At 47.3% G+C, this 13,772-nt stretch overlaps 1 protein-coding gene across 1 annotated transcript in view; it reads right to left on the bottom strand.

The window, feature by feature from the left end:
* POLR1A (RNA polymerase I subunit A) overlaps positions 1-13,772 on the bottom strand; it is a 74,232-nt gene that overhangs the window by 47,424 nt on the left and 13,036 nt on the right. Inside the window, exons 7-12 of the mRNA XM_043603894.1 lie at positions 12,577-12,663; positions 10,892-10,997; positions 10,195-10,357; positions 7,369-7,539; positions 7,108-7,230; positions 4,616-4,846 (exon numbers count right to left, since the gene is read on the bottom strand). Coding sequence (XP_043459829.1) covers positions 4,616-4,846; positions 7,108-7,230; positions 7,369-7,539; positions 10,195-10,357; positions 10,892-10,997; positions 12,577-12,663 — 881 coding nt within the window. The remainder of the gene's footprint in view (positions 1-4,615; positions 4,847-7,107; positions 7,231-7,368; positions 7,540-10,194; positions 10,358-10,891; positions 10,998-12,576; positions 12,664-13,772) is intronic.

Consider the following 13,772-nt stretch of genomic DNA (forward strand, 5'->3'; position numbering starts at 1 on the left):
AAAAGCACTTAGCAAGGAGGCAGTCTTTCCGCGCTCCAAGGAGTTTGAACATTCCCCTCTCTGCCCCCACATCCATGTTTCCAAGGAGACCTGAACTCTGAGAATTCTCATGAGGGTCTGTCCAGGGCACGTCAAGAGACTGAGCTGACTTTCAAGGTCTTATTTCTTTAGCTCCTCCAGGGAGAAACTGCCCAGACCTGTGGGCAAAACCCCAGGATGGGCCTCAGATTTGAGTCTCGTAAATTTGAGACATCCTCTAGCATAAGCAAACCCCACAGCTGGGAAGGCAAGCAGGCCAGTCTGGCAGGCACCAGCCAATCCAAACAGAAGCCCTGGAGCAAAGGGAGCTCCCCTCGCCAACCCAAACCTGAGGCCCTTCCTTTCTCTTGTATCTAAATAAATACTGCAGTGAAAATTAGCATGCCCCAGTGCCCGGGTCAGAGTTTTCAGAAGCAGACCCAGAGCCAAAGAGCGGCTTCTGGCAGGCTGCTGGGCTGGGAAATGAGCCTCAGCCGTCCTGGCCACCTCCTCCCAACTTACAAGGCCCAGAGGAAGGGACAGAGATTTCACACCTCCCAAGGGAAATGGGTCCTGTCAGTCACCCTTTTCCTTCTCACCTAACCTGCGGTCCGTCCTTCCCCAGACAAGGCTCCCTGCTTCCCAGTCATGACCCCAGCTCTTTAGTCTAGTCCTGATCTACGTGCAACGCGTGAACCAAAATCTGCAAAACATTACAAATATGTTGTAAGTACACATGTACGTAATTATACAAGTTAGCATCGTTTATAATGTTATTGAGATTTTGGAAAATAAGGGTGCCTGGGTGGCTAAGTGGTTGAGTGTCTGACTTCGGCTCAGGTCGTGATCTCATGGTTCGTGGGTTTGAGCCCCGTATCGGGCTCTGTGCTGACAGCTCAGTGCCTGGAGCCTGCTTACGATTCTGTGTCTCCCTCTCTCTCTGTCCCTCCCCTGCTGCTGTCGCTATCTCTCAAAAATAAATAAAGATCTAAAAAAAGAGAGATTTTGGAAAATAACAATAATCACCCTTCATCCCCACGTTCTGATGTTAAGAGCCACTTTTCCCTCATAAAGTCCCTTCCTGTCTTCGCCCCTGGTTACAGGTCCAACGTGGCCCTCCCACCTCAGTGCCTCCCTCATCTCAGCCTGGGTCCGTCTACTCCGTAGGGGTTTCCTGAGCACCTTCTGCATGCTGGGTGCTGAGAACACCTTGCCCGCGTCCTCATGGAATTTAGGCATTGGAGGGAGGATGAATGTGAATGGGTGCACGCATGGTGACAACACCACACAATGAGAACAAGGGGTGGCGTGGGGGTGATGAGTGTGTGGTGGGAACACCATGGGGCGCACCTCCTACAGTTTTGAGAGTGTCAAACTACAGAACACAAGCAGGACACCTGCTTTTGTAAACACAGTCTTCCGGGCACGTGGCCAGGCCCATTCATTTATGTGCTGCCTGCGCTGGCTCTGACACTCCCAAGGCAGGGTTGATTAGCTGCACCAGAGACCATGTGATCCCCAGAGCCTAATATATTCACAACCGGGCCCTTGGCTGGAAAAGTTTGCAGACCCCTGCCCCAGAGGATGAGGGCTTTGCTGAGACCCGAAGGACTAGCAGGAATTGGCCTGGGAGCGTGGGGGAGGGCAGTGATCCAGGCGGGGACACAAATACACGAGGGCAAGTCCTGAAGGGAAGGGACTCTGCAATGATGGGGGCCAGCTGGAACATGGAGGCAAGCTGAGAGGTGAGGCTGGAGGGGAAAACAGGGACAGTATGCCCAGGACTGGAACTGAAGTCAGAAGATCAGCGAATGGGCCCGCCCCATTCACCCTCGCCACTGCTCGGAACGCACTTCAGTCACTTCCCAGGAACTGACCGGCCTGTGGCAGCAGGCCAACCTTCCCTCTGTGAAGCTCTGGATACCGCTCACCTCCGACCCCACAGACGTAACCAAGGCCGTGTCAAGTTCTCTGTGCAACTGCCTCATCCTTGCACCCCAATCACGTCAGAAACCCTGTACCCTTCTGCTGGTCTTTCAGATGCCCTTAGCTACTGGCCCCGCTGCCTCATGAGAGCTCTGAAACCTGACTGCTCCCACTCTTCGAACTGCTCTCCTGCGTCACAAGTGACCTTCGTTTGGACAAATCGGATGCACCCTCTCTGTTTCTGCACTCTACTCAGACTTCACATGGAACTTCATGAGCATCTAACAGGTATCCCTGGGAGATATGAAGATACCCAGGGCTGCTCTTTCCCACAACCACATATGGGAAACAGATGCAGATGCCAAATGAGGAGGCCCAGCCCCCCCACCCCCCAACCACTCTCCCTCAGCTTCCCCGGTCCTCCCTGCCTTCCTCCGGCTTCTACACTTCAGCCCGTGAGTCCCCCATTTTCTCTCTCCACTGTACTTTGTGCTCGGAGTTCACACTCTGAAAATTAACTCTTATGGCCCTTAATTTAAGTCCCACACATCCACCTCTCACAGGAGATGGGCCTTTAGATTCCCCACCCTCACCTCACTTTACAGGGGCCCGATGTACCTCCTGTCAGGGCACTGCCACTCTCCTGTGCTGGAAACCACAACTTGGTTCTCACCTCCTGTCTCTTCCACAGCCTTGACCCCCACGCTATCCAAGTCACCCCCTCCCCCCAAACATCCCTGCCATAACCTTCACTTTCCTGCAGCCTTCAGGCTGGCCCTCACCTGCCTCCTGATGACTGAATCCTCCGTGCCCTCCCACCCTCAGGAGCCCTTTTGTTGTTGTTGTTGTTGTTGTTGAGTTTGCATCACATTATTTCTAATAAGAACTGCATCTCAGTCACCATCGAGATACAAAGATAAATACCGATAAAGCATGTGAGTGCATCATGCATATTCAAGCCAAAACCAAGAGTATGTTTCCGTCCTTACTGGGCATCTTAATCTACACACCTGAAAACCAAGTATAATTTTTTTGATCAAACACACATAATTTCTTTTTTATCTTTAAAGTTCTTTGACTTCCATGTGCCTTTCTTGCTGAGCATCAAGCACTAAAGCCAGAAGTCTCTGTTGCTAGTCCCTGTTGTGTCTGCCACACCACCGAGCAGTGATGCCACACATTCCCTGGTGATGCCCCCACCACGCTGTAAACTCCAGAGTAGCGGGGCCTTGTCTACAGTGACTGGCAAAGCGCGGCACAGAGAGCAGTGGGTCCTCTGTACCGCCGACCCCCACTCCACTCTCCATTTTTCTCCCCAATTTTCCAACCATGAGACTCTTTCACATGTTTGGCTTAACTGGAAGACTACCTCATGTTTGTCTTGCTTCACCCACAAGTTACGTGAAGTACACCTCGAGATCTCCTGTATCCCTTACACAGCTCCTACCAAAACACCAGGCGCTTCAGAAAGGCAGAATAATCCCATGAGCCTCAACATAAACCTTACTTCATGCACTAGAAAAGAACAAAACAGGTGACCTGATCTGTCTGCCTGTGTCCCTTACGGCCAAAGCAGAAAATGGGTAGCATGCTACTGCTGTACCTTGGCAAAGCAGTGAGACAGGAAGTGAGAGGAGAGGCTGTGGTGAAGAACCAACAGTCACCACAACAAGGCCACAGCGCTTCCCTAATCCTTTTTGTTCCTCCTCCAAAGTTCCCTCAAGGCCGATGGAAACTTTGTAGAGCTCCACCTCATTACTAAAGACCTGGGTCAGCCACTAGGTCTGTACATGTCAGAGAACCACGCAGACGAACACTCACTCTATCAGTCCCCTAAGTTAAACCCAAATAAAGATCCATTTCACCTCAACAACTTCTGCCGCTACTGCCTGGCTAGGGGTCATCTGTTATGCTCCCCCAGCATAAATGGCTACTATTTAGCAGGACACAAATGATGTCACTCACCAATTTCATACCCCCAGCTAATCAATTACGTACTCTTTCCAGTGGAGCCCAGGTAAGCTTTGGGATCCCTTAACACAGAACTACAAGCAGCCATCAGCAACTGCCAGGAAATGAGGCATCAGATGAAACCTGTGGGTTATCAGTTATCACGGACACAGTACATTTCCTTCCTTTAGGTCAGTTCTCAAACATTAGCATACAGAGGAACCATCCAGAGCACTTGCTAAAACACAGATTCCTGGGCCCCATTCCCAGAGATTCTAATTCATTTTGCGGGGGGTTGGGGAGAAGAGGGTGAATGTGCATTTCTCACAAGCCCTAGGGACGCTGCTGCTGCTAACCTCAGAACCACCCTTTGAGGAGCCCTGCTTAAGGACAGCAAACTCTCCTGCTCCAGGATCACAACTGAGTCATCATTAGAGAGTACTTCTCGAGTCTTTGATGTGTGCCCAGCACCGTGCTGCATGTCATGGGACAGCCAAATGAAGCTTGAATCATGGTGTCAAGATCCTAGGAATGCCAGCTCGAGCTGGGAAGATAAAGTAATCCCCATGAAACCCCTAAGTAACACCCACATGCAGGGGAAGCTTCATCTTGTGAAGGCAGAAGAGCTCATGGATTCCTGTGTCAGCACTCATGGCTGGCAGTCACAGGGGAGCTAGACAGGAGCTGGCCGAGCCCCTGAGCAAATCTGTCCACTACTCACAATTTTTGTCCCCTGGGGCTTAGGTGCCCCCGTGGCTGGTGTCAGGAGCTGTTTGGCCACGGCTTCCCGCTGTGTCAGGTCCACAGCACTCAGGGCCGTACGACTGCCATCCTCGTTGATGACCATGGAGGCTCCCGGGTGCACATTGGGGCCATTGATGACTGCTTGCCTCAGTTCCTGAACATTCCAGGGGGTGACTGGCTGAGGGTAGGTCAGTTTTGTGGCAAACACCTGGAAACAGGGAGTGGATATGAAAATTCGGGGTAGGCAGAAAAGATTGTATAGAGATTCAAAATCTGACTCAACAGGCTGTGAGACATCTTCCCCATGACGTGGAGGTGCTATCTTAGCCACAAAGGTCCTTCAGGGAGTATGCAACATCCTGTCTGTCTTCTCCACAAAGCCATTTATCTAGACTTGAGGCCCCAAGGGAATAGAGATCAGGCCTCCTTTCCTAGCAGTCTGTCTGGAGAGAATAATTTGAGTGTTGCAGTTTACACATTAAAATTTTTTTTCACCCATCCTAAAACTTCATCATTTCCTCACCCACCAATCAATTCACAGTCCCCAAAGGCAACACAGAATGGGACACTAACTTGAGAGAGGCGGCAAATACCCGCTCTCAAGTACCACCACAGCCCCCTCCACTCCAGTAGACATCACTAACCCAGACATGGCATTGGAGCCTCTACCCAGCAGTTTTGGCTGCCACTGCAATCAAGGTGGCACTTGAGATGAAACCAATTCAGTCTCCTGATATATGAGAAAGTGCAGCGTTACCACTTAACGCTTAACCTGCAATATACTCGAAGAGGAGTTATGTGGTTAAGTAAGTTTCTAAGTGGCAGAATGTTATAAACACTCTGATGCTCCTACATGCACACAACCGTATCAGAGACTATGCAGAGTCCTTCATAAAGAACCTGGTTGAACTCTGTCCAGGTTCTTTGTCCAGGTCTCTGCTTAAACAACACTTTGCGAAAAGCCTTACCTGCCACCCCAGCCAGCGTTCCCTTTCCCCACGGCCTATCTGTTTTTTCCAATGCGCTGACCACCACCTGACAGTGTTTACGCTCCTATATATTCCTTTATTTGTCTCCACCACTGGAATGTAAGCCTCTCAGGGGACACTCTAGTCGGTCTGGTTCACTGCTCATCTCTAGCTCATTCCCCAAACTTATTTCAGTTCCTCTGCTCCCATGACACGTCTCCACGGTGCTTTACGGGAAGGGTGTGCCACAAGGGACCAAGAGGCAATCTCGCACAGTCAGCTCCTCACAGCCATCCTGTGAGTAACACCCCCAGGCTACCATGGTCCTGAGACCTGAACAGGCTGGAGGTAGGCAGAGGGGGAGTCCCTCCTTAGGACAAGCCATTATGAAATGAACCCACATCCGAGAAAGGGAGGCTCGGCACCTCTGAAGGTGGAAACAAGAGGCAGCACTACAGGTCTCTCCTAAAGCTGGGATGCTCTATGCATTGTGAGGCCAAAGGCTATGGGGGTAGTCCATGCCTTCTGTCCAAAGAAAGCAACAAATAGCAACGAAATGGGCCTCAGACTCAGGAAGGTCACAACTGGGCTTCACAATACCTTTCTCTGCCACCTGACCCAGCTTCCAGACATAAAGATCTATGGCTCTAGGAGGCAGTGGGCCCAGGACTAAGCTTTCTCTGACTCCTGGCCTCTCATATGTGTGCCTTTGCCCAGGAAGCCGAGTGTACCCAAGAGAGACGAGGCAGCGGGCATACAGGGGACCATCAGAACACTTGAGCTCTGCTCATTACCAGCGCTCCCCAGAGAGCAGCAGAGGGGGCAGTGTGTGAGGAAATGAGACTCTCCACAAAGGGAAATAAACCACCTTCATATTACTGACCTCAAGGCCCATTAAGGAGGAAGCCAATTAAAGCGCTACTGCTAATGCGCACCACAGCCCGAATGGGTGGGGAAGTGAGAAAAGGAGGCTGGCTCCCTGAGGAAACACTAATGGGTGGATGGGGCACACTGCTCACCCCCAAGGAGCTGGGAGGATGGATGACACACACACAGAGCCCTCTCTGGAGGTTTTCTCCCTTCCTGAGCCTGGCAACTAATTGTACACATTCCTGTCTCCTAATGCCTGGCAAGTGCATGGGACGGAAACCCCCCCTTTCCCTCTTCCTCGTCTCTGTCCTGTACTCAATCTGACTAGGAAGGTTTAGAGACTAGGCTTTGAGAGGCAGGAGGAAGATACGCAGGCGGGGATGTGGCAGTTGGCTCCCTGCTTGCCCAGGAAGGGTCTTCCTTGTAGGTACAAGGTGTTTGGAGACCTGGTAAAGAGTGAAAGCAATACCATCACACAGCCTCACGTCCCTGCCAAATGGCTTGTTCAGGAAGAAGCAAAAGCTGTCCCCACCCAAGCCACAACCAGCGTGCTGCACACCTCCCCCCCCCAGCCCTCAGCACTCCCATGTACCACACCCAACAGTAGCCAGAGAGGCCCCACCACACACACCATAGGAATTCCAATTTCGTTGGTGTTAATATACATGTCTGGGCAGATGACAGAGCGGGCCGCATAGTCCACTCGCTTTCCCATCATGTGCTTTCGGAATAAGCCATCCTTCTTCTCCAGGATCTTTATGCAGGAAAAAAGTCCACAGAAAGCATGTTTAAAGAAAAAAAAAAAGTATACTTATTATTTTCTTGTTTCAAAACAAATACAGTTATTATTTAGCCCCTTCGGTTAGCAATGGGGATCCAACTTCCTGCTCACCTGTCTAATGCCAGGATACTTTTCCATCATTAATTTATCCATTTCACTATCAAACACGATATTGACGTGGCTCTGAAGACGAATCCAAATGTTGTAAAGTTTGTCTGTGAGGGACTGGCCAGGAAGCGTACTCAAAAAGGATCGGTCCAGGGCAATCGAAGAGTCTTTTTCCTGGCAAGACACAATCAAGAAAAGAGGCGTGATGGAAAAACCTCGCAAAGGCCAGGCTTTGTTTTGTTTTTCTTTCTTCCTCTAGCTCTGACAAATGATGAGCTCTGGAGTTTGCCTTTATGTCTTTTGTCTTATGCCTATGTCTTTTTTGCCACTGATGGATCAGTGACAAAGTCCTGATAAATCTATCTTGTCAGTTTGTATCAACATAACATCAGCCCCATCATATACATTTACCAGTCTGTGTTTTTCTGATAGTAAAATGAACTCAAGTTTACATGCGAGCTTTCTCTCTCTCTTTTTTTTTAAACATGTATTTATTATCTCACAGTTTCTGTAAGTCAGGAATCTGGGCACAGCCCAACTAGGTTCTCTGCTTCAGAGCCTCCCCTAGGCTGCAATAAAGGAGTCAGTCAGAGCCATGGTCTCATCTGAAGGTTCAACTGGGGAAGGATCCATCTCTAAGCTGACACGGTTGTTGGCAGGATGCAATTCCCAGAGAGTGGCTGGACTGGGGGCCTCAGTTCCTAGTTGGCTATTGGCCAGAGGCCACTTACAATTATGTGCCTTGTAGGCTTCTCCAACACAATAGGGTGTTTCACTGAACTGTGAAACCCAAGAAAGTAATGGAGGGGTCTGCTACCAGCAGCTGTTGTAGTCCCTTACTACCTAATTCTTCAGACCACCGTATAAATTCTTGCCCCTTCAATACTCTTCATGAAACTCTGTTATCCTGCCAGATAACTGATTCTCATATGGAATTTCACCTTGGTTTATGGTTTTGGAAAATCTTGATTTGAAGCACTTACGAAAATATAAGTGGAAGAATTTCTTAAAAGTAAAAATGTTTGCTATGTTATTTTCTATTTTATCAATTAAAATGTGGGTCCCCAACTGAGATACGTCAAGTGACTGGCTGATCTCCAAGCCTCACTGGAATATCTGAACCAACCCTTTTTAATATTTCTGTCCCTGGGTCTGCCTCCTTCTCTTCTCTCCCTACCTGCCCAGGAGACAGGCCCTTAAGCTGCCTGACAGCACCACCTACTGACACTGTCTGGCCACCTACTAGCCCCAACTGGCTGGGTATGACACTGGAGACCGATGTCCCCCAGTGTGAGTGAGATGGTGAGAAGAAATCTGTTAGTGTGTTGGGAGAGGTATGAGGGGAGGGGCGAAGTTCTAGTAAATAAGACTGCCAAGAAAACCATTACTGAAGTGGGTTTGTCCTCCACCCTGAGAAATAAAGGCATCTTCTTTAGATATAGGGAGGACAGATGTATTTTCTGCTCTGAGGAAGCCTCACAGGGAGAGATGGTCACCTGTATGACGACAGGGGCGATGTCAGCCTAACTTACTGCTTATGATATTACCTGATTCAGGGCTATGTGATGACTCATGCAAGGAGACCCTGTCTCACTAGCATATACTCAGTGCCTAGTGTAGCCCCTGGCCCCCATCAGGCATTCATAATTCAGGAGAGGGCTGCCACAGAAAAGGAATGCAGGGAGCAAATAGGGAAAGAAATAAGAACATGTCCCAGAAAGGAGGCACTGCGACTTCAGGTAGCAAAGACCTTAAGAATCAGAAAGGATGTTGTTTATTTCTGCAGACACTCGGCCTTTTTGTTCCTATTTTCTTTTTTTTTTGACAAAGCGCTGCTCTAATTCCAAGGGACACTGAAGTAAAAGTTCTTAGCCCTGGTATTGGCTATCTTAACGGCCTTCCCCCTAAACTGGACTAGGGCCTGCAGATGGCATGTTCCTCTTAGACTGAAGGTTTTTGAAAGCACACCTATGCTGACGGGTCAGAAAACTTAAAACCAAAGACAGTCCAGAGGAGAGTATGGATAACCCACAGCACAAGTGTCCAGGCAGACAGTGGCGCCACCTGGTGATGGGACTGGCTCACAGTGAACTGTTGCCAGCAGCTGGAAGCAGCCTGAGAGCCCTGTCCACTCAAGGCTGAGACAGCCTTCCTGCTTCCATCCAGACGGCATCTCGGAACGGGGAAGGATCTCCATGATCTCAGCAAGCTTTCTGAGTGCCTGATTCATCTTTATACCCATGGAAGACCTGGCATACTGAAGTAGGCTCAGAAAGTCGGCTGAAATGGGAAAACTGAATCCAGCTCTACTGTTTACGGAGAACGAAGCTGAAGCCTCAAACCTGACAGTCCTATTCTGGGAAATTCCTAGAATCAACAACACTGCCCTCCTGAACCCAATGCTAGAGGTCTTAATGAGCCAAAAACAGAGCTGGATGACTCAGGCTCTGGCACCATAACCCAAAAGAAACATTCTTAGAGTCGACAGACTCTTCTTTCTGGAGCTGCCAATCACTGCTAGTGAGGCTAGGTGGCCCAGAACAGCCTCCATATAAACTCTTACCACAAACCATACACATTTTATAGTGGAAATGGGCCCAGGAAATTAAAGCAACTCAACAGAGGTTATTGGGGCAGAACCTAGATCTTTCCATGCTCATATCGTGCTTTCCCCCTGACATTACCTAGGTACCCCAAATGAGAGCTCACACACAGCTGTACAGAATTCCCAACCAGCATCTCCCCGCGCCCCCAGCGTTCTGCATCTGCACTGTGGGCATTAGAACTAAACATATATGCTTATGACGTCAGCTCCAAAGCAGCCCTGACCTCATTCTTGGCAGGTGCTGCCACCTCACATGGCAGCTCCTGTTCTTGGGCCATCAACGCCAGAAGTTTTCGGATCAGGACCATGTCCTTCATGACAGCCTGCAAGTTCACCGTCTGGCCATTAGTAAACATCTGGTCCCCTAGCCGACTGACAGGGCGATACCTGTAGGGGGACACATGGAACTGTTTAGTGTGAGGGAAGGGTCACGTTCTTCAGACTCTTGCCTGTCCCTGCTATGAGCAACTCACAACCCACCACACTCAGAAACCAACATTTCTATTACATTCAAGACAATACTCCCAACTACCCGCAATTTGGGTGTGGAACTGCTGATTTACTTCTCAGTGCCCTGGCCCTTCAAGCCTCTCCCAGAGGTCATTATTCTTTTTTTTATTTTATTTTATTTTTATTTTTTTCAACGTTTTTTATTTTTATTTTTGGGACAGAGAGAGACAGAGCATGAACGGGGGAGGGGCAGAGAGAGAGGGACACACAGAATCGGAAACAGGCTCCAGGCTCCGAGCCATCAGCCCAGAGCCTGACGCGGGGCTCGAACTCATGGACCGCAAGATCGTGACCTGGCTGAAGTCGGACGCTTAACCGACTGCGCCACCCAGGCGCCCCGAGAGGTCATTATTCAATGAATCGCTCAAGAAACCTTTTCCAGGTGAAATAAAGTCAATTAAAGGGCATTACCTTGAGGGGGGCACCACCAAGAAATCCAAAAAGAACATACTGGGATTGAATCTGGACTCCATGCCAACATCTTCCAGTCCCAAAAAAAGGTAATTCAGAAAGAATCCTGTATTTGAAATAAACCAAAATGATCATTTAAACCTATGTGTAAGGGCAGGGATGGATGGCCACAAAATTCTACTGGGTGGAAAAAAACCCAGAATATGAGACAACATGTGGAGTTAAATCACATTTTTCTTTCTAAAAACAAGCAAAAAATAGTGTCTGCATGTTGAGAACGTGCACGCAGGTGAGATGGTAGCTTGAGGACGGGCACTGTGGGGACCCCAGTGCTCAGCCCGGGGACTGATATGGACTGAGACGGATGGTAAATATCTTTACCTTGTTTCTCACTACCTTCCTGGACTATCAGACTTAACAACACACACACACACACACACACACACACACACACACACACACGGCTTTGGCTTTTATAAAAACTATATCTAAAAAACGGGGGGAATCAAATTTAAAAAAGTTAGCCTTCTCAAAAACAAAACAAAACAAAACAAAACAAAACAAAACAAAACAAAACAAAACACCATTCGTATGCTACCAAAAGGGGATCATTTTTGTGGATCAAAGCTGTATTTTAAGTTTTCAATAAACTTAAAAAAAAAAACTTAAAAAAAAAAAAAAAGCTACATCAGAGTGCCTGGGTGGCCCTGTTGGTTAAGTGACTTTGGCTCAGACCTTGATCTCAAAGCTTGTGTTGGGGGTCCATGCTAGGCATGAAGCTTACTTTAAAAAAAACAAAACAAAAAAAAACTGTGGGGCACCTGTGTGGCTCAGTTGTTGGAGCATCTGACTTTGGCTCAGGTCATGATCTCACGGTTCGTGGGTTCAAGCCCCACATCGGGCTCTGTGCTGACGGCTCAGAGCCTAGAACCTGCTTTGGATTCTGTCTCCCTCTCTCTCTGCCCCTTCCCTGCTCATGCTCTGTCTCTCTCTCCCTCAAAAATAAATATTAAAAAAAGATTAAAAAAAAAAAGCAAAATCCAGAGTGAATAAAAGTGTTGGGGCCTACCTCAGAAATGATCATAGTAACTAAAGGAGTGCTCTTTTTTCCCTGACATCACTTATCCTTTAAGCAACATTTTCGTTTTTAAGTGTTTAGCATTACACAGCAGTTTGCATTCAGTGTTCCAAAACAAGAGCACTCTCAGAGGGTGGTGACACAAGGGCTTGAATATACTGCCTAGCTTTTGTTGTACACGCAAAAGGAAGGGAAGACTTTCCTTTTTGTAGGAAATTAAAATGTTGAAAAATCCTAAGAAAAGACATGTTAGGATTCACTTTTTGAATCACAGGAAGAATTCCCTCAGAATTCTTTTTTTGAGAAGTTATTTATAGGCTTTTAAAATAAAGTGAATTATGCTGTACCTCCCAGAAATCTGTCAAACTGTATTAAGCAAGGCCTACCCACAGCTGTTATTTAATGACCAGGTTCAGGTATGGTAATTGTCAAGTTCATGATTCTTGCTTAGTCTCTAATGCATCAATGACAATGTACCCTGAAGCCAGCTCCAAACCTATGAATTCAGGAGAGATTACAGTGATCACAACATAGAAAAAATAAAAATAATAAGGCTGGATAAATGAGCCCAAAGACTTATTTCTATTTCTTTAGGTTGGTACAGCACCTTCATTCTTCCAAAGGGCAATAAGATGTTCTCGGGCGCTGGTCGGTGTCAGGTACCCTCGTTTTCCCATCTGAGCATCCTCAATTCCTGGAGCCAGGAGGGGAAATCAAAGCACAATAAATCAGTAACAGGCACTCCTTCTATAATGGGATTTATCAATGCTTTTTCCCCACCCTGCCAAGCCTGCAATTTGACCACAGAAATCAATCAAGCTGAGCTTACTCTCAGTTCTGGATATTTTCCCCCTTAACCTAATTTCTAAAGTAATAGAAACAATACAACTATTGCATAAAAACAATAAAGGAAAAGAAAAATAAACCACATACCACTCCATCACATTATCACTACGATATATTTTTTCCAGTCCTTTGGTTTACATAGTGTCTAAGGTAACTATAATCTTAAGCGTGAACTTACTCTGTACCCTGCTTTGCTCAGTTACTGCCATCTTGTGAGCATTTCTGCATGTTGTCACATATTGTTTTTAATGACTGCATGATATTCCACTGAGAGGATGCTTCCGAATGACCCAACCATACTCTTACAATTAGACATCTGAGTTGATCCCAGTTTTGTACTATTGTAAGTTATACTATGCTAAAGAACTTTATGCACATGGCTTTACCAGAAAGATTCACAGAAGTAAAATTAGAGATAAGTTAGTATCATCATTTTTATGGGTAAAAGTATATTCAGTTCCTTCTTACAAATATGTAGGTACATGGAGTAGATTGATTTGGATTTCTCAGATTACACAAGAGTAGCCTGGGATACTGTCTATCAGCTATACTCAGAGTAAGTCAGAAAATCAAACTTGAGGCTGCCATTCAGGAACTAGGGCTCTAGGCACTTAGACAATTAACAGAGAAAAGCAATGTGACCCTTTATTTTCAAAACTATCAACCTCTTCTGGGATACAATGACCGAAATCAGGCATTATTCAATTTTCCCTCTTTATGTACTTATCAGCACAGACACTGTGTCTTGTCTGTGTTCCTAGCATCTGACACAATTATCTAGCATACAGCAGATACTAAATAGTCACTGGCTCAAATATACATATTCGAAACATCCTACAATAATCTATACTTATAAACCCCACTCTTTTGCCTTTTCTACACTTTTAAGATTCAGCTTCATTCCACCTCCAATTCCCCAATTAAGTTTATGATCTGCAGAGGATATGTCATCCCAAG

The sequence above is a fragment of the Prionailurus bengalensis genome, chromosome A3 (assembly GCF_016509475.1).
Source record: "Prionailurus bengalensis isolate Pbe53 chromosome A3, Fcat_Pben_1.1_paternal_pri, whole genome shotgun sequence".
Lineage (NCBI taxonomy): Eukaryota > Metazoa > Chordata > Mammalia > Carnivora > Felidae > Prionailurus > Prionailurus bengalensis.